The following is a 22,950-nucleotide window of genomic DNA, read 5'->3' on the forward strand; positions in this document are numbered from 1 at the left end:
TCCCTCTGGCTGCACTTCCTCTGCTGCTCCCCGTCCTCAAAGAGCAGGACGTGTCACCCGCGGTCACCCTGGCAGTCACCGATTGTGTTAATTTTGTAGAAATGAGTAGAATTTGATAGGAGTGGCCCTGATAGGAATCTATAACTCAGTAATGACCAACGCTTAAGAAGCCATCCCCAGTGCCTTACAGTACTGCAGCTGCCCTGACCCGGGCGGGAGCCGTCCCGTCCTCCCCGCTGTGTCCTCCCGGCAGTCAGATCCCGCGGCGAGTCCGCACACTTTCTGAATGCGCACCGTCCGCTTTCTTGGAAGAGTTGATTCACTGTCAGAGTGGCCACCAGAACTAGCTGGAAAGAGGGCGTCTTGTGTCGTGTGCCCCGTGACCCTGAGCGTGGGCTCCGTGTTGCCTCTGTTTGGGAAGTCCGAGTTGTTCATGGTGTTTCCCATGTTCACTGAGAGTGGCATTCCCAGTGCTCGTGCACGGAGTCCGCCTTGGTCACGCGTGCGGTGGGCCCATTACAATGCTGTCTGTTTATGGGTGAACCTGATAAAGTGCAGGAGGCCGTGACCTTCTTGTTGTCTCTAGCTGGACTGCGGCATCCACCCTGGCCTGGAAGGGATGGACGCTCTCCCTTACATCGATTTGATCGACCCGGCAGAGATCGACCTCCTCTTGATTAGCCAGTAAGTTTTTGTCTTCATTTTTTTTTTTAAGATTTTATGTATTTATTTTTAGACAGAAGGGAAGGGAGGGGGAAAGAGAGGGAGAGAAACATCAATGTGTGGCTGCCTCTTAGGCGCCCCCTACTGGGGACCTGGCCCGAAGCCCAGGCGTGTGCCCTGACTGGGAATTGAACCCGTGACCCAGTGGTTTGCAGGCCGGCACTCAACCCACTGAGCCACACTGGGAGAGTTTGTTTCTTTGTTAGCGACACCTTTTCACAGACTTTTACTAGGAGAACCATTCGCTACCAGATACTAAGGTCCTGGTGTTAAAAGAATATTCTCTACCAGGGAGCATGTGGCAGACAGTGGGTCTAAGACAGCACTGTGTGTTGTCGTCACAGGTCAGAGAGAGTCACACCTGTGAGGTTGTCACTGAGAGCACGTGGGCGTCCTGCCTGCGGAGGAGGGAGCGGGGGAGGGCGGGCGCCGTGGGTCGCCGGGGCGCGGGAGGCCCGGCAGCCCCTCCCAGGCGCCTCCTGGGGCTCGCCCCCTACAGGCGCCGCAGCTGTGAGCGGTGATGTTTCACCTTGTGCACCGCTGAGGCGCTTGTGAGGTAGTCCGGCTGCCGAGAGTGGGTTTGGGTGTGTTCTTCTTCCCTCTCTGAACACCTCTGGTAAAGTATGTTGATGTTTAAGAATACTTTAACTACCCTTTCCTCACACTGGGACTGGCCGCAGTGTTCCTTCCCTGTGCACACACCTGCCCCTGGTGTTCGGGAAGCCTCAGTGTGCGCTTGGTACACAGAACGTTTTTCTTTAAATCCTCTGAGGATGTGTTTATCGGTTTTAGAGAGAGAAGGGGGGAGAGAGACATCGATGGGTGTCTCCCGTACACGCCTGGACTTGGGACAGCCCTTACGCTTCGGCGACCGGACGCCAGGAGCTGCTCCGTGCCGTCGGGCGCGGTTCCGTTGCGCGCACATGGCGGGCGGCAGCCTGAGCGCCGGCGGTCTCCCTGTTCTGTCTCGCCAGTTTCCACCTGGACCACTGTGGGGCCCTGCCCTGGTTTCTGCAGAAGACCAGCTTCAAAGGAAGGACATTCATGACCCACGCCACCAAGGCCATTTACAGGTGGCTTCTGTCCGACTACGTCAAAGTCAGGTACGTCACCTGGGCGGGTCTGTGTCATCCGTGCGGTTCGCGCCACGGGCCGTTTTGCTCCTTGACGTGAGACCCCCTCCCTCTCTCTGTTCGCGCGGACGTCGTTAACTCAGCCGCTCGGTCAGACCTGGGGAACCCCGCTGTGTGCCCGGCGCCCCCTCGGCCTTCAAGTCTTTCTGCGTTTCCAGGGTTTTTAAAGGTCTCTGTGACTCAGCCGAGTGACACGGTGTAACAATGTTCTGTAAATGTTCATCAACACAAACTACATCGTGCAACGACACACACACATGCTGAAGTCTCACTCTAGAGTATTTGATCAAAGCGAAGCGACTGTCTTAAATGGAGAAGTTCCCTGGGGGAGTTCTTCCCGCTGCAGGGGAAACCTTCTCCTTTATCAAAACGCTTGTGACGCCCACAGCACAAGTCACCAGCCTTCAAAGGCTCACTGGTTAGTGTGCGTGTGCTGGGGTGCCACTTGTCGTTTTCCTGAGTGAACACAGCGGAGCGGAGGTGTCACCCGCAGCCGTGAACGTGCCACCTAGCTCTTCAGCGGCGCCTCCCACAGGCCTGCGCGGTGCGCAGCTCTTCCCGCGGGGACCTGCGTGGCGCAGGTTCCGTGAGGAGTCCTGTGGCGCGGGGGGGTGACAGTGGGCAGTGCAGAGGCTCGGGGAGGCGAGGAGACTCCCCCGAGACGGCCTCGGGGGAGCGGAGCTGGGTGGAGACCGAGCTGTGCGGCTCCGTAGCCACCTCTCTGTCTTGCTTCTTTGGAAGCGTGCCAGCCTGATTTTCAGAAGAAGACGTGCTCCACTCTGTGGAGCCATCTTGAGAGTCGGAGGAGGGGAAGGGGAGAGAGGGAGAGGAATGCCCACGTGAGAGGGAGACGTCTTGGTTGTCTGTCTTCCATACGCACCCCAACGGGGGCCAAACCTGCAGCCCAGGCACGTGCCCGGACCCTGAGTCAAACCAGCGACCTTTTGGTTTGCGGATGACGCCCAACCAACCGAGCCACATCGGCCAGGGCCATACAGTAGAATGTGGAGAAGTAATTTTACGCATGTGTCTGTCATCCAGTTTCTTTGAGTTCAAAGCTTTTTAAAAAACCTTACCCGTGATCCTCTTTGTTGGCCCCTTTGAACGTTTAGTAACATATCAGCGGACGACATGCTGTACACGGAGACAGACTTGGAGGAGAGCATGGACAAGATTGAGACCATCAATTTCCACGAAGTTAAGGAAGTCGCCGGGATCAAGTTTTGGTGCTACCACGCGGGCCACGTGCTCGGGGCCGCCATGTTCATGATCGAGATCGCAGGCGTGAAGGTACCGCCCAGCCCGGCCGCCCTGCTCCCGCCAGGAGTCGGTGCGGGGCCGTGCGCCGCCACGGGGTGCCACAGGGTGTCCTGGAGACGCAGAGTGTCACGACACCGACGCCCAGGAGCAAATCTAGTCCACACTTTGTCCGTTTGAGTATCTCAGTTCATGCCCCCGGGCCGGCCGTTTCTGAGGGGGAGGGTGCAAGCAGGAAAGTGAGCCCCTTGGGGGGGGTCCCTCACAGCACCCGAGGGGCCGCTCCTCCTCAGGGTCCCTCCGAAGGCAGAGGGGGGGAGCCCTCTGTGTGGCCGCGTCTGCTTTACGCTGAGACATCGTTCGCCATTCATGTCCCCCTGCCGTTCCAGGGTCCCACGGAAGCCCCGTGTGAGCGGGGGGACTCAGAAAGGACCTTTGCAGCTCTCCCTGGTGGGGGGGCTGGTGGTGGTCCCGGTAAACTCGTGACGCCCTGGGGGCTGCCAGGCCGGCTCCAGAGCGGCGCGCCTTCCCTCTGGCTGCACGGGAGGGTGCCCTGGGGACGCGGGAAAGTGCCCCTTGAACCAGCCTCTGAGGCTGTGCTCTCGGCCTTTCGCTTTTAAGCTTGCTTGGTGCTCTGCATGTGCAGCCAGAGTCAAGAAGCAGTTTTCTAATGTAACGTTGTCCTAAGTTTTTGCAGCTGCTCATGCAGTATTTGAAATTTGTACACACTGAGTTGTCCTGTATATTACAAAGTCATTTCTTCTTGCTGTTTGCTCAAAGGCACAACAATTAAGCAGAAAATAGCACAAATGCAGATCTAAATTCTCATTAGAAATTTGATAGACACCCTCTAAGATTTTTTTAAAAGGTTTTATTTATTTATTTTTAGAGAGAGGAGAAGAGAGGGAAAGAAACATCAGTGTGTGGTTGCCTTTCACACACCCCAGACTGGGGACCTGGCGCACAACCCAGGCTTGTGCCCTGACTGGGAGTCGAACCCACGACACTTCGGTTTGCAGGCCAGTGCTCAGTCCACTGAGCCACACCAGCTGGGGCTCCAAGATTTTTATCTTGAGTTTTAGGTGGTTTTCCCATACACCTCAGTAGTTTTTTGCCCTTTTCCTCTGAGCCGTTCAGAGCACGTCTCAGGCTCACTGATACTCAGGCTCTCCCAGTGGGTGGTTCTGGGACGGCAGCGTCCCCATTGGTCAGACGGACCGAGCGAACGCTGCGTGGTTTCTGACCAAACCACGTCAGACACCAGCATTGCATCTGCATGTTAGCAGTTGTCGGCTATTTTTTCTGCTTGTTTTTACTTTCAGATTTGTGAACTAAATATATTTACTCATAAAATGAAGCCTTCCAAAATCCTAACTTGCTGTCTCTTTTTCACAGCTTTTGTACACAGGCGACTTCTCCAGACAGGAAGACAGACACTTAATGGCGGCCGAGATCCCTAACATTAAACCTGACATTCTCATCATTGTGAGTACTAGTGCGCTGCGTGTCATTAGGGTAATGTGAGCAGAAGTTTTTTAGTGGGAAAAAGTATTGTGACCTCACTTTTATAATACGTTATTGGATGTAAATGTATTTTCTTTAGAATAAGTTTAGTTTTTTCACTTTCCCTTGTAGTGCAGCTCCACCTTCTTGCTGTTAGATGTGTCCGCTCTGTCCTGAGGTCAGAGGTGCCAGGCCAGCCCCAGTAGGGTTTGTGCCGGGCGAATCGCCCCAGATGCGCAGATCATCCTGAAGGTCGTGCAGGAGTGGCGCGGCCCCAGGCCTCCTCCTTGGTGACCGCCTCTGGCCCGTAGCACCTGCCGGTTTCTATGTGTGTGTCCCGTGTCCTCCTGAGTCGCAAGTCCCAGGAGAACAACAAAAAAAATTAACCGTTTACAGAAGCTTTGGCGAGGTGGGGGGAGGTGAAGAGCAAATTAATAAACATGTACCGGCGACAGTGAGGTCAAGAACAGGGGGAGAGGTCCTTCGGGCCCGTGGTACGTACCAGAATACCCAGCATCCTTAGTTCAGGCAGAAGAGCCATCTGTTCCTCCCTCCCCGCCTGCGGCACCCCTCACCTGCCTAGGCCTGAGGGGCCTGTGCCCCCCGCTGTCCGTGGGCAGCGTGTGCGTGAACACCATTGGGCTCATCTCGTGACAGACCCAGCGTATACGCTCACACTGATTTAAGGGAAGGTTTTTTCAACCCTCTGGAAAAAACTATTCCGTCTGGTAATTCAGAGTGGCACTCCTCAAACACATTAATGTGCTTGTGTGTTATCTGGTGACATTGTTGAAGTACAGACTGAGGTTCAGTCTGTCCGGGCTGGGGCCTGAGGTTTGGCGCATCTCATATATTAGCTCCCAGCGAGGCTGGTGCTGGTGGTCTGCTGCCCGCATGTCACAGAGCTGCTTACCGCCTCGCCAGGTCTTCACTCACATTGTTTGCTCTTTCAATCAGTGTTAAAACAGTACACGTTCAAGTAAATGGCATGCTGATGGAGAAATGAATCTCTCTGCTCCTGCATTTCATTGACACTTCACTTCCCTGTCCTTTGGCATTGTCCGTCTCGGCCTCACACTCCCGATGTGTCGTCTAGGAGTCTACTTACGGGACCCACATCCACGAGAAGCGCGAGGAGCGGGAAGCGAGATTCTGCAACACGGTTCACGACATCGTCAACCGAGGGGGCAGGGGCCTCATCCCCGTCTTCGCTCTGGGAAGGGCTCAGGAGCTGCTCTTGATTCTGGGTAGGCCTTTCCCTTTCCGTTCGGGCGAGTCCCAGCACCTCGCAGTGCCCGGCCTTGGGTGGGGCCTCCCACCCCTGTGGGCGTCGGTGTCTGCACTGGGAAGTGGGGACCCGGTGCCAGTCAGAGCCAGGGGAAGAGTGACTGCCGTGCACCGCCCCCCGCGCCGCCCCGCCCCCGAACATGAACGGCGTGCCTTCCTGGTTGCCCTCAGCATCAGAAGCCTCAGCTGTGCGAGGTCTGTCCAGAAAAAGTCCAGCCGTTGTTATAACGAGAATGGTTTGCCCAGCGTTGATGTAACCTGGCAGCCAAGGAGCGTGGGCTGGAATGCACATGCGTGAACAGTGACCCCTTCACTGTACTGGTCAGCAGGGGCAGTAATGCTGTTCAGTGAGCATGTGCACTGTGTGGCCGTCACATTCAAAATGACTGAGCAAGTAGAGCAATGCATCTGCATCAGATTTTGCGTTAGGATTGACCATTCCTCTGTGGAAGCTGTTTGGATGGTTCAGAAGGCCGCAGCTATGGGTGGCTCATGATGGGCAGCGTCATCACGACAACATGCCCGCTCATGAATCACGTCTCGTGCATCATTCCTTTTGGGAGAACATCAATCACCCAGGCAACTCAGCACCCCCACAGCCCAGATATGGGACCTGAAACTTCTGGCTTTTCCCAAAACTAAAAGCAGCTTTGAAAGGAAAGAGATTTCAGACCACCAGTTAGATTCAGGAAAATACGACAGGGCAGCTGCTGGCGATTGGGAGAACTGTGGGAGGTCCCAAGGTGCCTGGTTTGAAGGGGACTGAGGTACCCTTGTCCTGGGTACAGTGTTTCCCGTATCTTGTATCTTCTTCAGTAAGTGTCTCTGTTTTCCATACTGCATGGCTGGGCACCTTCCGGACAGACCCCACATATTAGTATCTAATGACCCCTTCACACTCAAACACCCTGCGATTCCTGTGGGGGGCGCACTCTTCTTGAAGAATAAAGGACGAGGCCTTGAGTATCCGTGGCTCCGTGTGCAGAACTGGACACTCTCGCATTCCGAGTGCTTGCTCTCAGCTCTTCCCCTCTGAGAGGACAGGATGAGCTCTGTGTCGCTCTGAAAAGGGAGAGAAAGGAAGACGGAAAGACCGCAGACCCAAAGCGGACCTGGAAGAGAGACAGGGCTCCATAGAAGCTAAATTTCCTAAACCCTTTCTGGTGCGGTTTGCGCTCGTTCCTGGCGGGGGCCTTCTTTCTGACTGTGGCTCACATCTGTCCGTGGAAGCCTTCAGGTGGGGAGTCCCCGTGGCACTGTAACCTGAAGAGCGGAGGACGTGGGGGAGACGGAGCCACGCTGTGGCCGTCAAACGGGGTGGCCAGGCTTCCGGAAAAATACAGGGAACCCAGTTAAACTTTCATTTCAGATACAAAATGAGTAGTGTTTTATCCTGAGTATATAGAAATTAGTATAACTGATGTAATTCTTATACAAAAATATTTCATTTGTCCTGATCTATATAGTATTGCAGATAAACCTTCACAGTGTGGTTTTGAGGATTATTGAGTGTAAATTGCATACTAGGCATTTAGTACGTTTCCTGGGTGCAGGCGCCCCCTAGTGGAGGAAATGGTACGTCCTGCCCAGACTGCCCTTGTGATATTGGGGGGTTGAATGTGGGTTTCCCTGAACGAAAATCCTCCTTTCAAGGTGCATTTCCCACTGTTTTCGTTATCAGAAACTGGTTGGAACTTCTGAGAAAACACAATACAGCCACAGAGCAGTGTGTTTTTTATGTGTTTAAAGTTGGCATGCCTCATTTGGCCGTCCTCTTCTGTAATGAGCAAAGTCCCCTCACAAGACGTCCGGTTCCCCCGGGTCAGTTTCAACTGCCCCCACGTCCGAGGGCCTGTCCACAGCCTCTCTCCAGGCCACGCCTCAGGCCTTAGAGATACATTTTGGCCTCACAAGTTTAAACTAGTAACAGCAGGCTAAAATATTTCTTTTAATTTTAATTAAAGTTTTCTTATATTTTAATTCAAATACACGCCTGAATTCTGAAACTAACTGCGGCTGTCACTTGCTCCCTGACCTGGCTAACCCACACGCCGCACGGCCCCCGCAGACGAGTACTGGCAGAACCACCCGGAGCTGCACGACATCCCCATCTACTACGCCTCGTCCCTGGCCAAGAAGTGCATGGCCGTGTACCAGACCTACGTGAACGCCATGAACGACAAGATCCGCAAGCAGATCAACATCAACAACCCCTTCGTGTTCAAGCACATCAGCAACCTCAAGGTGGGTGCTGCCGGGGAGGGGGAGATGGGGCTTGGGGGACCGCAGCATGGGGAGGGGGCGTCCGCGGTGGGGGGGAGATGGGGCTGGGGGGCCATGGCACAGGGAGGGGGTGTCCGCGGTGGGGGTTGTGCCAGCCCTTCGCTTTGGCTGCCTCCTCGTCACCAGAGCCTGGCATTGGCTCACGCAGGTGTCACTCGGAAGTCAGAACTGTAGCTGCTGGCATTCTCGTTGCCTAAACAGAGTTTGCTGCATCATGTCTGAAGTGCTCACACAGGCTCAATGTTTACTCAGCAACTTGGACCTTTTTGTCACAGAAATAGAAAGTCCTGATAAGAAAAATATGTCTTGTAGTATGTATTAAATGTTCTGTTCTTACACCTAATCATGTTTTGATGATTGGCAGTGTAAATTCACATGTGAACGTGTTCACGTTTGCTTTTCTAGACTGTTCAGTAAAATCTGATTTTCAATTAAAATGCACATATTGTTCCATGCAAATTCATCTGATCACAGTAAAAGGATACCCCAAATGTTGTAAGTGGCCTTCCAGTCACAAATGGGCCCTGTTCATAACGCACAGTATTTGAAGTCCACTGCTGGGGAATTAGGGCCGAGCTGTCCCTAGAAACAGGGTGAGTTTTTGGTTGGATTCCGAGGCCAGCTCCAAATACCCCTGAAGCGTGGGGAGCCGTCGTGGGTGTTTTGGGGTAGAAGCCATTTGGCTCTCCTTTCCCTTCTGTCTCCTGCTGCCGGCGGTGCTGAAACGGCCCAGCAGCCCGAGAGCCACCCGTGCATGGTTCGGAGGTTGCCGCGAACAGACCGCTTTTCGTCGCTTCGTTTTCTTTTCACCCCCGGTCCGCACCGTTTGGGAACTGGGGAACAGGACCGTGTGTTCCCTGGTCCCGCCCAGCCCCCGTCAGCCGTGCGACTGGCCCTCTTCCCCTGCCCCCCGTTACTCTGCACGGATGCGGGAGGCCTCGTCAAAGCCTGGGGTCTGATACGCTTTCCCCCGCCCGTCCCCGCCCCAGAGCATGGACCACTTCGACGACATCGGTCCCAGCGTGGTGATGGCCTCCCCGGGCATGATGCAGAGCGGCTTGTCCAGGGAGCTCTTCGAGAGCTGGTGCACCGACAAAAGGAACGGCGTCATCATTGCGGGGTACTGCGTGGAGGGCACGCTCGCCAAGGTCAGTCCCGGCCGCGCCCGCCATCCTTCCAACTGCAGGTGCGAGGCGGGGGGGGAGGCGTCCTCTTCCGTTTTCCCACTGGCATGAGGCGGAGAACCAGCACGGGCTCTGAGTGGCTTGCCCTGACCCCCGGCCCGTGGACGGGCACCTTGTAGTCGAGGGTCATCCGTCCGGTGGCAGTACAACTCCCAGAAAGGAGCCCGCTTCAGACAAACCCAGGGGCGCCCTCCTCTCAGGAAGACCGGGTGCACTTACTCCAGGGGGTCTCCTGAAGGGCTGTAGAGTGTGTTCAGGTGGTCGCCCGTCCCCCATCGGTGTAAAACGATGGGCGTTCACTCTCGGGAGGCCGGCGTTGATGCGCAGAAATCAGAGGCAGTTTCTGAACTTCCAGGACCGCATCCTCTAGTCTCCTCTCGTCAGTGACTTCCGTTTTACTTTTCAAATACATCATGATTCCCTGGTTTGATCGTTTTTAGTTACTTTCCCTTACTCTCGGAGTCCGGTAGACAACGTCACCAGTGGGTTTGAGATAATAGAGTCCCAGAGTAGAAAGACGCCTGTCTGTTGTGTAAGTCCTCTGCGCTGGGAAGGCCCTTTCCGGAGCGAGAGAACAGCGGAGAACGCCAGCCTGCCTTTTCGGTCGTGAGAATTACAGTTCTCAATCTGGCACCTGAGCGCGTTAGATCTCGGTTCCTCCGCTTCCCTTTCTGGCTAAATGCCTGGTGACGACAGTCAGTATGGGACACCAGTCAGTAGTGTCAGCGTGATCTGGGGGCTCGAGGTCCCGCCGCGGGGCAGCGGCAAAGGCCCCCGTGCTCACGGAGCGCCCGCCGCGCCCCCGCCCCCGCCCCGCAGCACATCATGTCGGAGCCCGAGGAGATCACCACCATGTCCGGGCAGAAGCTGCCGCTGAAGATGTCGGTGGATTACATCTCCTTCTCCGCCCACACGGACTACCAGCAGACCAGCGAGTTCGTCCGGGCCCTGAAGCCGCCCCACGTGGTGAGTGTGGGGGGCGGGGGCAGGGGGTGCGGTGCCCCACGGGGCGCGCGAGCCCCCTCGCGGCAGCTGGTTCTCAGCTCCGGCACCGCCTTCCGTCAGCGTAGTGCTCGGAGCAGAGCGCTCGCCCTGGAACTTGCACCGGCCTCTCCTCCGCCACTGGGCCGGGCCAGCTGCGCACTGTAATTCCTGCGCTCGCGTGGCGCTGCCCGGCGCTGCCGCTTCTCTTTCGTCCCCCTGTGCGCCCTCCAGTCGCTTCCCCCTCTCCAGCGCGCCCGTTCCCGCGGGGTTGGCCTTACGAGCACGTTCTTTGGTGGAGAAAGGCCCCCCCCCGCCCCTTAGCCTCAGAGCCCGCTGAGGTGCGGTGGGGCGAGGGCAGCTCACGGGTGCCCCCACTGTGTGGGTGGGTGGCGAAACCCTCCCAGCCTGGAAGCCCTGAGGAGCCGCGGGGTGGCCCTTGCTCCCCGGAATCGCCGCCTCTTCTTCGGTCCCCTTCCCTCGCCCTCCATGCTCCCGCCCTGCTGTCAGTTTAAATCTCCGGATCGAACTGGATGCTTACCTCCCTCCGATCACCAGGTCGGCAGCAGTGTATCTGCACAACAAAATAAGGAACGGTGCTGGTCAGCAGTCCTGGGTAATAGCTTGTACTGGTTACTTGCCACGTGCTGCGTGTAACCCATGCTCTACATGTACTCTACATGTAACTGGGCTGGTGCTCTCCATGTACCACCTCGCTCACTGCACAGACGACGGCTGTTCCGTGGCGGAGGAAACAGAGATGTCAAGTAACCTCCCCAACGTCACACAGCGAGGCAGTGGCAGAGCCAGGCTTTGTGCTCAAGCAGCCAGGACCTTCCCCGTAGGCCGTCCAGATGCCTGTGCCTGGTAGGGGTGCCGGGCAGGCGCGGGCCGCCCAGGCGAGAGGGCACCTGGCTGCCGGAGCGTGTGGGTCGGGAGTGACCTCTGTTGCACGACGCAAGTGCAGCGGTTGTGCACGCCCCTCCGACACAATTGCCTCTGGTTCTGAAATACTCTCTTTGGCACTGCTGTAAAAACAAGATAAAATAGTCAGGAGTCATTTCCCTCCACAAAAGGCTTCTTTTGAAAGCCTCCCACTAGGAAACCTAGAGAGAACAGTGCGGCAGCGGCAATAGTGTCAGACGAGAATCACACGGTCGGAGCCGGCGGGAGTCGCCGGGTCCAGCGTCAGCCGGAAGCCAGGAAGCCGTCTGGCTGCCGTGAACCGGCCCTTGTTAGCGGCCGACACTGGGGTGGAGGAGCAGTGTCTCCTTGCTCTCGAAGAAGCTCCGCACGAGGACCTTTTAAAGCCGCTCAGGGTGCCAATGTCTGTACAAGTCTGGTCCCTGCTGGCCCTTGTAAGCAGCACAGCTTACTTCTGACTTGCTTCCGAGGCCTGACTAGTCCAGACCGGGGCCATCGCCGACCTGAACTAAGCGTGTCCCCTGTGCTCTCGTACGTGTTCCTCCTGCAGATCTTGGTGCACGGGGAGCAGAACGAAATGGCCAGGTTAAAGGCGGCCCTGATTCGGGAGTACGAGGATAACGATGAAGTTCACATAGAGGTCCATAATCCCCGGAACACGGAAGCAGTGACCTTGAACTTCAGAGGAGAGAAACTGGCCAAGGTAAAGGTTGCGGTTCCGAACCCTGCCCATGTCTCCCGAGAAACGCGTGCTCCTTAAGAAAGCCGCCCCACTGCTCCACCAGTCCAGGGGGCGAGCCGGACGGCGGTGTCCGTCTCCCGGCCACCACAACAAGAGCTTCACTCGTGCACTTTCCGGGCTTCTTTGGGTCTCCCGATTCCTTTCGTCACGTGGAGAATTTTTAAGTAAATTAGATCTTAATCCAGTGGAATTTGATAGCCTTTTAGTTCACACCCCCACTTACTTTTTGCCCCTGCATCTGAGGATAAAAAAGTGCCCGTTCCTGGTTCCGTGCTGCGCCCAGTGTGGCGTCCTCTCCCCCCTCGTGACGCTCCCTGAGACTCCGGATAGGCCCGAGTTTCTAAACTTACGTGTCTGTCCGTACGGTGAAATTTATAGAAATTCCTCTTTGAGAATCATTTATCATGGTAAGATACAGTACTTTCAGAGGTTAAAAGCAAAATGGTGAAGGAAAACCTTATCCAGGGTTTTCAGGGGTGCTGCGGGAAGTCTGCATTTGTACCCTGTTATCAGGCACCCCAAGATCCCGCCCGGCCCCGCGGCTCGCCCGGCGGGGGTGCTGCCCACACTCGGAGAGGCTGCGGGTTTGATTCCCCGGCAGCGCGCACACCTGGGCTGTAGGTTCCACCCCGGTCCGGGCACATGCCGGGGGGCAAGCTGGTTGGTGTTTCTGTCTCAGGCCGACTTTTCTCTCTCCCTCCCCTTCTCTCTGAAACATCCATAAGTGTATCCTCGGGTGAGGGTTTAAAAAACCCTACGCCCCCTCTGAGGGAGAAACTTGGTGAGGATCTGGCCGAAGTTCTGAGTGTCGGGCACGTGCTGACGAGCAGCCTCACGGCGCTCTTCTGGCGCACGGTGCGCAGGCACGGGGCAGCCGGCTGATGAGGAGCTCTGCTCACCGTCGAGTCTGAGGGGGTTGTTCTCGCCACGTCTGGGTGTGAGCCTTCTGTCGCCGAAGATGGGCAGGTGACTGTGTTTGCTCCCAAGTCTTGCTGTTCACAGAGCTGTGCTTTGCGGGAGCCAGTTCAGTGGGACCAGTCTTCCCCCCGCAGAAAACTGGGTGCGGTTCAGAGTCAGGGTGCGTTTCCCGGAGTCTGCCGGGCGCAGAGGGAGGGAGAGGAGAGAGTTTGGGAGACGCTTAGTCCGACAAGATGAAGCTGGGTTTGCAGCAGCGCCTCCCAGAGTTTTTACGAGGCCGTTGTGCGTCACTGAGCCTTGGTGCTCGTAGTGCCCAGCACTGAAAAGTGTGTTCGGCTGTAGCACCCAGAACACACTTGAAGTGTGCGTCGTTTTTATCTTTCAGTGTATCTGGGCTTAGAGACACTGTGGTCAATGTCTCTTTCCCCAAATACGCTCTCATGTTGGAGGGTGGTTCTGATTTTTCAGCCATAATTTTAGTCATTGAAAATCGTTACCTAGTTACTTGCTTCCCTCCAGTGCAGTGATCTGAGGCAGAAGTTGGCAGCTGAGAGGTTACAGTTTAAAACGTTGGGTCGCGTGTTTGTCAGGTTTCTGTTTGTTAGTTTTTAAACAGTTGTCACTCTCTTTTCTTAAAACACTCCCCCTCAGTTGTACGTGTGACCTCAGCCCCACGACCCACGTGGACCTCACTCACTGTGGGGGCTGCGTGGCCCTGACTCCGTGCAGTGGGCGCCCTCTGGTGGCGGTGGGCGGCCAGCCCGGGGAGCAGAAGCCTTTCACACCGGCGCTCACTGTCCTTCCCGATCCCTGGGCTGATGGGGCTGAGCTGACCTCACCTGCTGTGCTCACCGAAGTGCCGGTGGCTCCTCCCTTTGGCCCCGTGGTCCTGGCTGCTGCCCGGTCGTGTATAACATGTCCTGTTTTCCATGTTTAAATTCACATGTTGTTTCCCACATGTCTGACCGTCATCGTTACGATGGAGCACCTGGACCACTGCATTTTATAAGACGGTTTCCTTCAAGTTGTTTGTGTTTTGTGTTGTTTTAACAGGTCATGGGCCTTCTAGCAGACAAAAAACCAGAGCAGGGCCAGCGGGTCTCAGGAATACTTGTCAAAAGAAACTTCAACTATCACATACTTTCTCCTTGTGACCTCTCCAGTAAGTATACTGTTAAATGTCAAATATAAGTTGATTTTAGCCAAAGAAAAGAAAGAAAATCTGTGAAAACTTCTCTTACCTACTGGCCACATTTTAATTTATTATTATTATTATTTTTTAGAGAGGGGAAGGGAGGGAGAGAGAGAGGGAGAGACACATCGATGTGAGAGAAACATCAGTCCATGGCCACTTGCTTGCCCACAGCTGGGGACCTGGCCCACAGCCCAGGCCTGTGCCCTGACTGGGGACCGAACCAGCGACCTTTGGTTCGAAGGCGGCACTCAATAAATACACTGAGCCACACCAGCCAGGGCTAGCCACATTTTAAAAAACAACCAAATAACAAAATAGGAATAAGTGAAAGTTTATAATCCAGGTAGCTTTGTAGGGAAAAATAATCTTCCTTCAACTATTGAAACATTTCTTTGTGAAACAACTTTTTTCCTTGTTGGAAACACGAGTTTGCTTCTGACCCTCGACGGGGCTGTTGTCCGCCCGTCATGGGGGCGCAGGCCCTTTCCTGCTGCGGGGTGATGTGGCTCCCCACCCACCCACGCTCCAGCCCGGTCTGCTGGCCTGCAGCCCGGCCGCCGCCAGGCCCTCACGCCCTGCGCCCGGGGGGATGCGGAGCCGTTGCTGCGTTTGCAGTCGGTGTGGAGTTGCCTTCGAGTGCCTGGCTGTGCTCAGTCTCAGGCGTCGGCACTGGTAACCGCCAGGTGCCTGACGGGGGAGCCAGGAAGAACCGCCGGGCCTGGTGCTCGTCTGCACGAGGGGCCAGCAGCTCTCAGACGGTCGCCCGGTGGAGTGATTGCGCGGTCCCACCATGCGCCAGGCTTTGTGCCGGGTGCTGAAGGGCTGTGAGTACTCAGAGGCACAGCCCCAGCCCTCGGAAGGCTGTCTAAAGGGAGAGGCGCTCTCCCCAGGAGCTGGGCGCAGTGTCGGCCCGGGGCGGGCGGAAGTGCGTGGGGAGCAGGTGAGGACGGAAGGGCCTCTCGGCGCCGGGAAGGCCGTGCCAGCCGGGCGGGCGTGTGCCGGGGGCTGAAGGCTTGTCGGCACGTGCCAAGCCCGAGAGGCGGCGGAGGACAGCTGGCCCGCCGGCGTGGAGCCCGTCGGGGGCCAGGTGGGTCCCGGCTGCAGCGCAGACTCACGAGGTGGGGCGGGGGCGTCGGGAGACAAGCAGGGAGCGAGGAGCAACCTGTCAGCGTGAAACACCTGCTCTGTCTTCCCGTGCGTGCGCTGCTCTGTGCTCCAGTGGGTTTGCGAGCTGTGCCTCGTGGGGCCGGCGCTGCTTCCTAAAGTGCGTGTGTTCACGTTTCCTCTCCAGATTACACCGACCTGGCCATGAGCACTGTGAAGCAGACCCAAGCCATCCCCTACACCGGCCCCTTTAACCTGCTCTCCTGCCAGCTGCAGAGACTGACAGGTGTGTGCGCTTGCCGGCCGCCACCGCGCTGTTCGCTGCTCCCGAAAAGATGATGAGATACCGGGGGAGGGGTGTTATTTAGTTTCGGTAGTTGTCTCAGAAGTACGCAGGTCTTCTTTGTACTTGGTCATACCCCATTTAAGTGATGCTTTTCAGAATCTACTCATGAACATTTTTATTTAGTTTTAAACAGAGAGGAAGGGAGAGAGACAGGGAGAGAAACATCACTGTGTGGTTGCCTCTCATGCGCCCCCTACTGGGGACCTGGCCTGCAGCCCAAGGCCTGGCCCTGACTGGGAATCGAACCTGCAACCCTTTGGTTCGCAGGCCAGCGCTCAATCCACTGAGCCCCACCAGCCAGGGCTACTCATCAACTTTTAAGCCCCATTATACGTTCCATCCTTGATCCACTTCAAATTCTAAAAATATCGGTAGTCTTTGTTCCTTGTGTTTAAAATCTACTTCACCCAAATTCCATCTATTTTGTCCTCTGCTCAGTGGAAATATTTCTGGTTCCACTAGCACCGTTGTGTGCGGCAGGTTTTATAAGCAAGCGTGACCTGTGGCCAAAGGCCAGGCCCAGAGGGGAGCCGGTCCCGCTTTGCTCCAAAACTGCTTTGACCCAAGAGTTCCGGGAAGTGGCATCACGAGGGCAGGGGCCGAGCTGGCAGAGGCAGGCTCTCTGGCAGGCAAGGACGCTTCCCGCTGTAGCTCGCCCTTCGCTGCTAGTACGTGCTTCCTCGTTCATGTGGCGGCGAAGAGCTCCCGCAAGGTAGCCCGCAGGAGGGAAGTCGGGTTTCCCCTCAGAGCCTCGCGTTGGAATCAGAGACCACAGCACAGAAAGTTGGTGAACTCCCTCTGAGCCCGTCCGTCCTTCACTGGAGGTCACTGGGGACGCCAGGGGAGCCTCGTCTCAGACAGCAGAAGGGCCCCGCAGGAGGAACGGCCTGCGGGGACAGAGGCAGAAGTGCTGTTCGCAGCTGGCCTGTCCCGTGGTCGGTGTCAGGGTGCCGGTGGCAGGCCGCCGGCACACACACGCAGGTGTGCGACAGCCGCCAGTGTGTTCGGCAGCCAGTGCGCCCCCGCCCTGCGCCCGGCGTTGCTCAGGGCTGCTGGAGGGAGAGCCGCCGGTGCGTGCTGCTGGTGGAATACTCAGCGTCCAAGCTGGAGCCACTCTAGGCACACGAACTTACATAACACGCGTTCGGATTTTTAGTTAGCTGTAAACAGTGTGCAGCTCGCTTAGCTGTTTAAATCTCACTTGGTAAGTGTGCTATTTCCTCATTAAGTATCAGCTTTATTTCCGCCAACTCTGTAAACAAATGAATAATATGTTATAATCTTTCTTTCAGGTGATGTAGAAGAATTAGAAATTCAAGAAAAACCTGCTTTGAAAGTGTTCAAAAATATTACTGTAATACAGGAACCAGGAATGGTGGTGTTAGAAGTAAGATAAGATCATTTACCCGAACAAGGAGGAAGAGAAAGTTTTTGGAGTTGAAGTGTGCAGATTTGAGTTGGGGTGGCGGACACACAATACCACATGCAGATGATGCGTTACAGAACTGTGCATCTGAAACCCGTATAATTTTATTAACCAAAGTCGCCCACAAATTCAGTTTAAAAAAAGAGTTCACATGTAATTGTACAGAAGTTTCACAATCAGGAAAAAAACTATTGGAAAATACAGCTTTCTGAGATCAGCTTTAAGTATAACGTAGCCAGGCATGTTCTGTGTAACACAGAAACTAGAAGCAGATTAAGGCCTGACGTGCAGTATGAGTAGCGAGTGGGGACCTCCCATGAATGAGTCCGAGCTGACTTGGCGGTGTCCCCGGAAGTCCCCCATGGTAGCACGGTCTCACTCGGTCACTCTAAAGCAAGCTTGTGTGCAGCCCTTCTGAGGGGAGCGGAATTTGGCTCAAATGAGCAACGTTAATGTGGCCCGAGCGCACAGAGGCAAGAAGTCCCTGGTTTGGGAGAAGGTGGTTCCCACTGGCAGAGCTTTAAACTCCCGCCGGTGGGACGAGGAACCAGACGCCGAGTGAGGTGCATGGCTGGTTGTGACGGGTTGGCATCTGCCGAGTCAGAGGGAAGACTTTTTAAAATGAATCCTGGAACTGATTGATCCAGGGAACCACTTTGTCTCTTTTTCTGCCTCAAGGCTGTCGGTAAATTGCATTCAATTTCCCAGCTATAAGGTCCGCTACTTTGTTCATACAGATTATTGTAAAACAAACAAGAAAGATCCTTCAGCTCTGGTCCGACCCAGTTCTGTGACCCAGTCTTAAACTGGTCTGGAAGGCTAAAAACACCCGAAGAAAGGATCAAAAGGAGGCGTTATCTGTAGCAGAAAGTTATATACAATGATACATAAAACAACATCTGAGGGTTATTAGAAGCGTTGGTTAAACGGGTCAGACATGTAGAGGAAGTTTGCAAAGTGCCTCTTGTTGCGTGTGAAAGTGCACTTTGCTGAGAGAATAAACAAACACAGGGAGGGCCCCGCCTTCTGAAATGCTGGTGATCCGCCTGGTCTCGCCCTGAGTGGGCAGATGCGGGAAACTTTCTTGGGAAACTTTCTTGGAGGAGCGCTGGGCACTCGAAGGAGCAGCAGGGCCTCTTAGGCCTCCCGGGAGGACCAGTGTAGCCTGTAACAAAGCCACTTTGTGTCGCTGCCCAGTGCTGTGGGCCGGTAACTGGGGACCAGCGTGGGGGTCCCAGGGCCAGCAGCTACCGCTCTTGCGGGCCGGTGCAGTCCTTCTGAGTCCGGTCCCCCGCTGTAAGAAGAAGGTGCCGTGAGAACGGAGGGAGACGGAGGGTGCACGGCCCCTGCCCCAGAGGAAGTGCTAGCCGCCCCTGACTGTCGTTAAAAGTGACCCGGAGAACTCCGCACTGTGCGCGAGCTCAGGGCACGGGCGGTCAGCTGCTTCAGGGAGGGCGCTGGAAGCCGGTCACAGTGCACAGTCCGTGGGTGGGCGGGCGGCTGTCCCGGGGCCGCGGCTGCGCCTCCCTAACGCTGCCTCTCGCTCCCCAGTGGTTGGCAAACCCCTCCAACGACATGTACGCCGACACGGTGACGACCGTGATCCTGGAGGTGCAGTCGAACCCGAAAATCAGGAAAGGTACAGCCGTTTCGTTATTCTCTTGTTTCCCGTTTACCTCATTTCCTCAGTGAGTTCTTCCACTTCTCCCACGGTTCTCCGCACTGAAACGCAGGAAGTGGAACCCCAGGGCGCTTGCATCTGATTTTGTTTTCATCCCTACAACCGTTAACGCGCTAGATACTGCATAACGATGCGTGTTCCTGACATTTTACTTTTTGTCTTGGGTTTTTTAAAAATACTTTATTTATTTACTTTTAGAGGGGGAGGAGGGGGGAAGAAAGGGAGGGAAACATCAACTGTTTGCGTCTCTCACGCCCCCACCTGGGGGCCTGGCCCGCCAGCCAGGCATGTGCAGCACTGACTAGGAATCGAACCTGCGACTTTTCGGTGCACAGGGCAGCACTCAGCACACTGGGCCACGCCAGCCAGGGCTGTCCTGGGTTTTATGTTGTGCTGTGACAATCTGGTAGCAGTTAACACCAAGACAAAATGTTAGTAAGCGTCCTTTTTGGAACAGTTCGATCATAGAGGGTTTCACGAAATTGCTGCCACGCGCCGGCCTGTCTGACGTGCCGTCCTGCCCTTGTTCCTGCCGAGAGCTGTCCATGGGACGGAGTCTCCCCGCGGCTCACCAAGTTTAGCGTTTTCCAACCAGGGCAGGCACCAGTGAAAGTGTTCTTGTGTCACAGCGGTGCAGTTAGGTCTCACTTGACACGTGAGTCAGTGTCACACACGTCTTGGGCATCGCTGGCGTGTCGGATGACCCTTTGTCGCTGGAGAAGCCACCCTGGCGAACTCCGGGAGGCCCCTGGCCGCCCACCCTGTGCGTGGCCGCAGCCGTGTTCTCGGAGGAACATGGCTTCTCCCTCGGGAATCATGGACAGAAGCGAGTGGCAGCTCCTCGAGTTTGGGGGTGACACGGTGTAGCTGAGCACTTAGGAGCTCGGCCCCTGCGCCTGGCAGGGTCGGCGCTGGGGACAGACGGTCACGGTCGCCGCCCTGACGCAGGGACACGCCGGGCGGGGCGGTTGTGAAGGCGGTTGTCACTTGCTCTTGTTCTTGTCCATTTTCCTTATTCGGGCAATGGGAGCACAAAGGCCCGGGTGCGGGTCAGCCTGACCCTCACGCGGGTCAGGGGTGGGCGGCGAGGCCAGGGCTGCGTGCAGGGGGCACGGGGGCGGGAGGGAAGGCAACCCCAGCACTCCGGGGGCGCACCCCCGCACTGCTCTGAGCTCAGCCGGTGCCACTCAGCTGGCACTGCCCGACTGAGCGCTCCGCTGCTCTCCCCCCAGGTGCGGTCCAGAAGGTCTCTAAGAAGCTCGACCTGCACGTGTACAGCAAGAGGCTGGAGATCATGCTGCAGTGAGTGCCGGCGGCACGGGGCGGGGGGGGGGGGGGGGGCGCGGCGGAGGGGGAGGGTGCAGCGGGGCGCAGGGCCACGTGCCTGTGACCTGCCCGGGCAGCCGTCTCCCTCCGAGACGCGTTTCACCGTCGAGAGTAGAGCCTCAGGGAGGGTGTCTGCGCGTGGCCTGCGCAGCCGACCAAGACTGAAACACGCTTATCGCGGACAGGTACTCAGATCCTAACCTAGTGGCACACGTCCCTGGGGTTCTCTCACGTACTTCCTCAGCGAGGATTCCGCATTGGCAATGGCCCTGCCCGGCTGCTGCGGCTCAGGGGACTGAGCACCTGGCTTCCTTTCCGAGCCCCTGGCCGGTGGGACTGCGGTCCGCAGGTGTCTGTGTCACCGATGGGCACAAAAGTGGCGGTCATCGGTTAGCTGAAGCCACAGGGGTGGCGTCTCAGCACCTCACCCAGCACCTGGGCGCCGCCCAGTGAGTGCGGGCCTGACCCCGAGGCGGTGAGGGTGTCGGTGAGGAGGAGCGGCCAGCCCGGGAACTGGGGAGCCGGTTGTGCTGAGAGGCCTGACCTTGAACCCGGCTCTCCTGCTCTCCAGCTGGGGGCTGCAGGCCAGTCACGTTCCCAGGTCTCGCTTTCCTCGGGTGCGAAAGGGGCTCCTCCCCAAAACTGTCGCAGGGTAAGACCATGCGAAGCGCCCAGCACAGTGTCCGCTGAACAGAGCGTTCCTGGCGAGTGATAGCTGTGTGGCGTACCTGCCGCATGGAACGCACGAGACGTGTGAAGGCAGACAAGTGTGTCTCAGGAGTGTAGCTGCAGGTGTTCCAAGACGTCACAGCTGGGACCCAGCTCCAGTTTTCTTTCCCCAGATGTGTGAGACTGTGCTGCACGTGCTGACGGGTGCACCCCACTCACGCTGCGTCTCTGTCTGCCCCAAGGGACATATTTGGAGAAGACTGCGTCAGTGTGAAAGATGGCTCTGTCCTCAGTGTCACCGTGGACGGGAAGACGGCCAATATAAACTTGGAGACTCGGGTGTGTGGCTGTTCCTACGTTGTGAGACATTCAGGAAATGCAAGAGTGGGCAAGTGGGTTTACAGGAGCGAGTCCACTGAGTAGCCTGTTCTTCTCTTCTTGATTGACTCTTGTGTCGTTTTCCACACGCGCAGCAGTAAACCTGCTCACGCCCCGCCCTGCACACACAGCATTACCTTCTTGCTCTTCTTTTCTCACGCTCAGCGGGCTTTTTAGCTGCCGCACAGCCCCCATTCCCAGCATTCCCAGGCGTAGATCCCCCCTTGCCGCTTCCAACCCCCCCCCCCCCCCCCCCCCGCTTCTCTTGTCGGCACGCGGTGGGTCCAGGTTTCCCGGGATTTGGCGCGTGTCCTTGCGGGGCTGTTCTGAACACTACAACACCTTAAACAAGTGCATGCGGGAAATTTCCTTTGCCCTTTGGCTGCTTAGGCGCTTCGAGAAAACACTGCATTTACTTCACCTGGATAGAAAAAGATGCTAAGAGCACAAACTGGTGACTCACTAGAGAAGAAACGGAGACAGCCAGTGAGCATAAGAAAGTAGCGTTCAGGCCCACTGATAGTCAGAGGGGACACAGTAAAGTGTGGAGTGCCACTGTTCTCTCGCCGTGGCGGCACGAATCGAAAAGAGATCGCTGAGATCGTAGGTAGGAGAGGAGACAAGGTGTCCACAGGTGCCGTGGGGGATGCCTTCTTTCGCCAAGGCAGTGCCGAGAGAGGCATCAGAATCCTTAGAAATGTAAATGCCTTTACCCACGATTCCACTTACCGGGTTTAACCAAAGACCGGAATCAGACCAGTGAGCACAGATGCGTACCAGATGCCCGTTTTAGCATCAGTTGTAACATGAGCGAAACTGCCCGGGACCCCGACGCCCTCGAGGAGGGCGAGGTGAGCGCAGCACGCGGAGAGGGGACGGGCAGGGGTGCCCACAGCCGTCTGGGGCGCCGGCTTGTCCGCCTCCATTGCTGCGTGGGGGGAGCTACCCGGGAGCAGGAAGGGCACGTGCCCCGGGTTTGCCGTAGAGAACGCTCCCTGCAGCCCCAGGTCCGGAGGGCTGTGCACTGAAGTGCCAGCGCAGTCACCCCTGGGTCCTAGAACCGAGGGTGCATCCTCTCCTCGGTGTTCAGGTGAGGGGTGTTTACGGGGCGCACACACTTGCACAGCACCGGGGAGGCTGCCGGCGGGCGGCGACGGGAAGGTTACTGGTGTGAGGGAGTCACAGGCAGCGCTGACCGTCACGTGGGCGGCCAGGTCCACCGCCGGCTGAGTCCCCCGTGTGGCACAGACCGAACCCCTTGGGGGTCGTGACCAGGTGGGGCCGTGGGCCGTGGAGAAAATGCAGGTCACTAGACTTGCCAGTTGTTCTTTTCTTCCAAAGTTAACCTGTAAGGAGGCCCGGGCCTGGTGCGGTCCGAGTCGCCCTGGCCCACGCGCGTGCCCACGGCGGGTGCGGCCACGTGTGTCTTCCGCGTGACCGAGTGTGCGTGTGCGTGTGCTCTCTCGCCCGCAGGCGGTTGAGTGCGAGGAGGGCAGCGAGGACGACGAGTCCCTCCGGGAGATGGTGGAGCTGGCCGCGCAGAGGCTGTACGAGGCCCTCACGCCCGTTCACTGAGGACCGCGCACGCCCGACACGCCGGGGCTTGTGCGCAGCGCCTGCACCTACGTCTGGTACTGGAGGTGAAGCCCTGGCTCCCCGGGGCCTGCCTGTGCCCATGCCGCTCCTGGGCACGAGTGCAGGCTCACAATAAAACCCTGGAAGTCTCTGCGCGGCAGTCGAACCGGGGTGTCACACTGTGCTTCTTATAGGAGGTGCACGATGACTCGTGTTTCACGCCCACATTCTGAATGTGAGCGACTGACTCAAGATCGTCACCTAAAGGTGCGAAGCCCCTTTCCTGTCCCCCTCACCCCCCGCCCCGACATTCTT

General features: G+C 56.8%; 1 protein-coding gene across 1 annotated transcript in view; it reads left to right on the forward strand.

Annotated features, from left to right (window-relative positions):
- CPSF3 (cleavage and polyadenylation specific factor 3) overlaps nt 1-22,798 on the forward strand; it is a 29,067-nt gene extending 6,269 nt beyond the window's left edge. Inside the window, exons 3-18 of the mRNA XM_028515510.2 lie at nt 587-684; nt 1,698-1,826; nt 2,969-3,146; nt 4,509-4,598; nt 5,713-5,863; nt 7,972-8,147; nt 9,176-9,334; nt 10,190-10,336; nt 11,826-11,978; nt 13,989-14,097; nt 15,422-15,520; nt 16,873-16,967; nt 18,558-18,645; nt 19,920-19,989; nt 20,925-21,021; nt 22,534-22,798. Of these exons, the coding sequence (XP_028371311.1) occupies nt 587-684; nt 1,698-1,826; nt 2,969-3,146; nt 4,509-4,598; nt 5,713-5,863; nt 7,972-8,147; nt 9,176-9,334; nt 10,190-10,336; nt 11,826-11,978; nt 13,989-14,097; nt 15,422-15,520; nt 16,873-16,967; nt 18,558-18,645; nt 19,920-19,989; nt 20,925-21,021; nt 22,534-22,635 (1,941 nt within the window). The 3' untranslated portion in view covers nt 22,636-22,798. The remainder of the gene's footprint in view (nt 1-586; nt 685-1,697; nt 1,827-2,968; nt 3,147-4,508; nt 4,599-5,712; nt 5,864-7,971; nt 8,148-9,175; nt 9,335-10,189; nt 10,337-11,825; nt 11,979-13,988; nt 14,098-15,421; nt 15,521-16,872; nt 16,968-18,557; nt 18,646-19,919; nt 19,990-20,924; nt 21,022-22,533) is intronic.
- The last annotated feature ends 152 nt before the right edge of the window (nt 22,799-22,950 follow it).

The sequence above is a fragment of the Phyllostomus discolor genome, chromosome 6, assembly GCF_004126475.2.
Source record: "Phyllostomus discolor isolate MPI-MPIP mPhyDis1 chromosome 6, mPhyDis1.pri.v3, whole genome shotgun sequence".
Classification (NCBI taxonomy): domain Eukaryota; kingdom Metazoa; phylum Chordata; class Mammalia; order Chiroptera; family Phyllostomidae; genus Phyllostomus; species Phyllostomus discolor.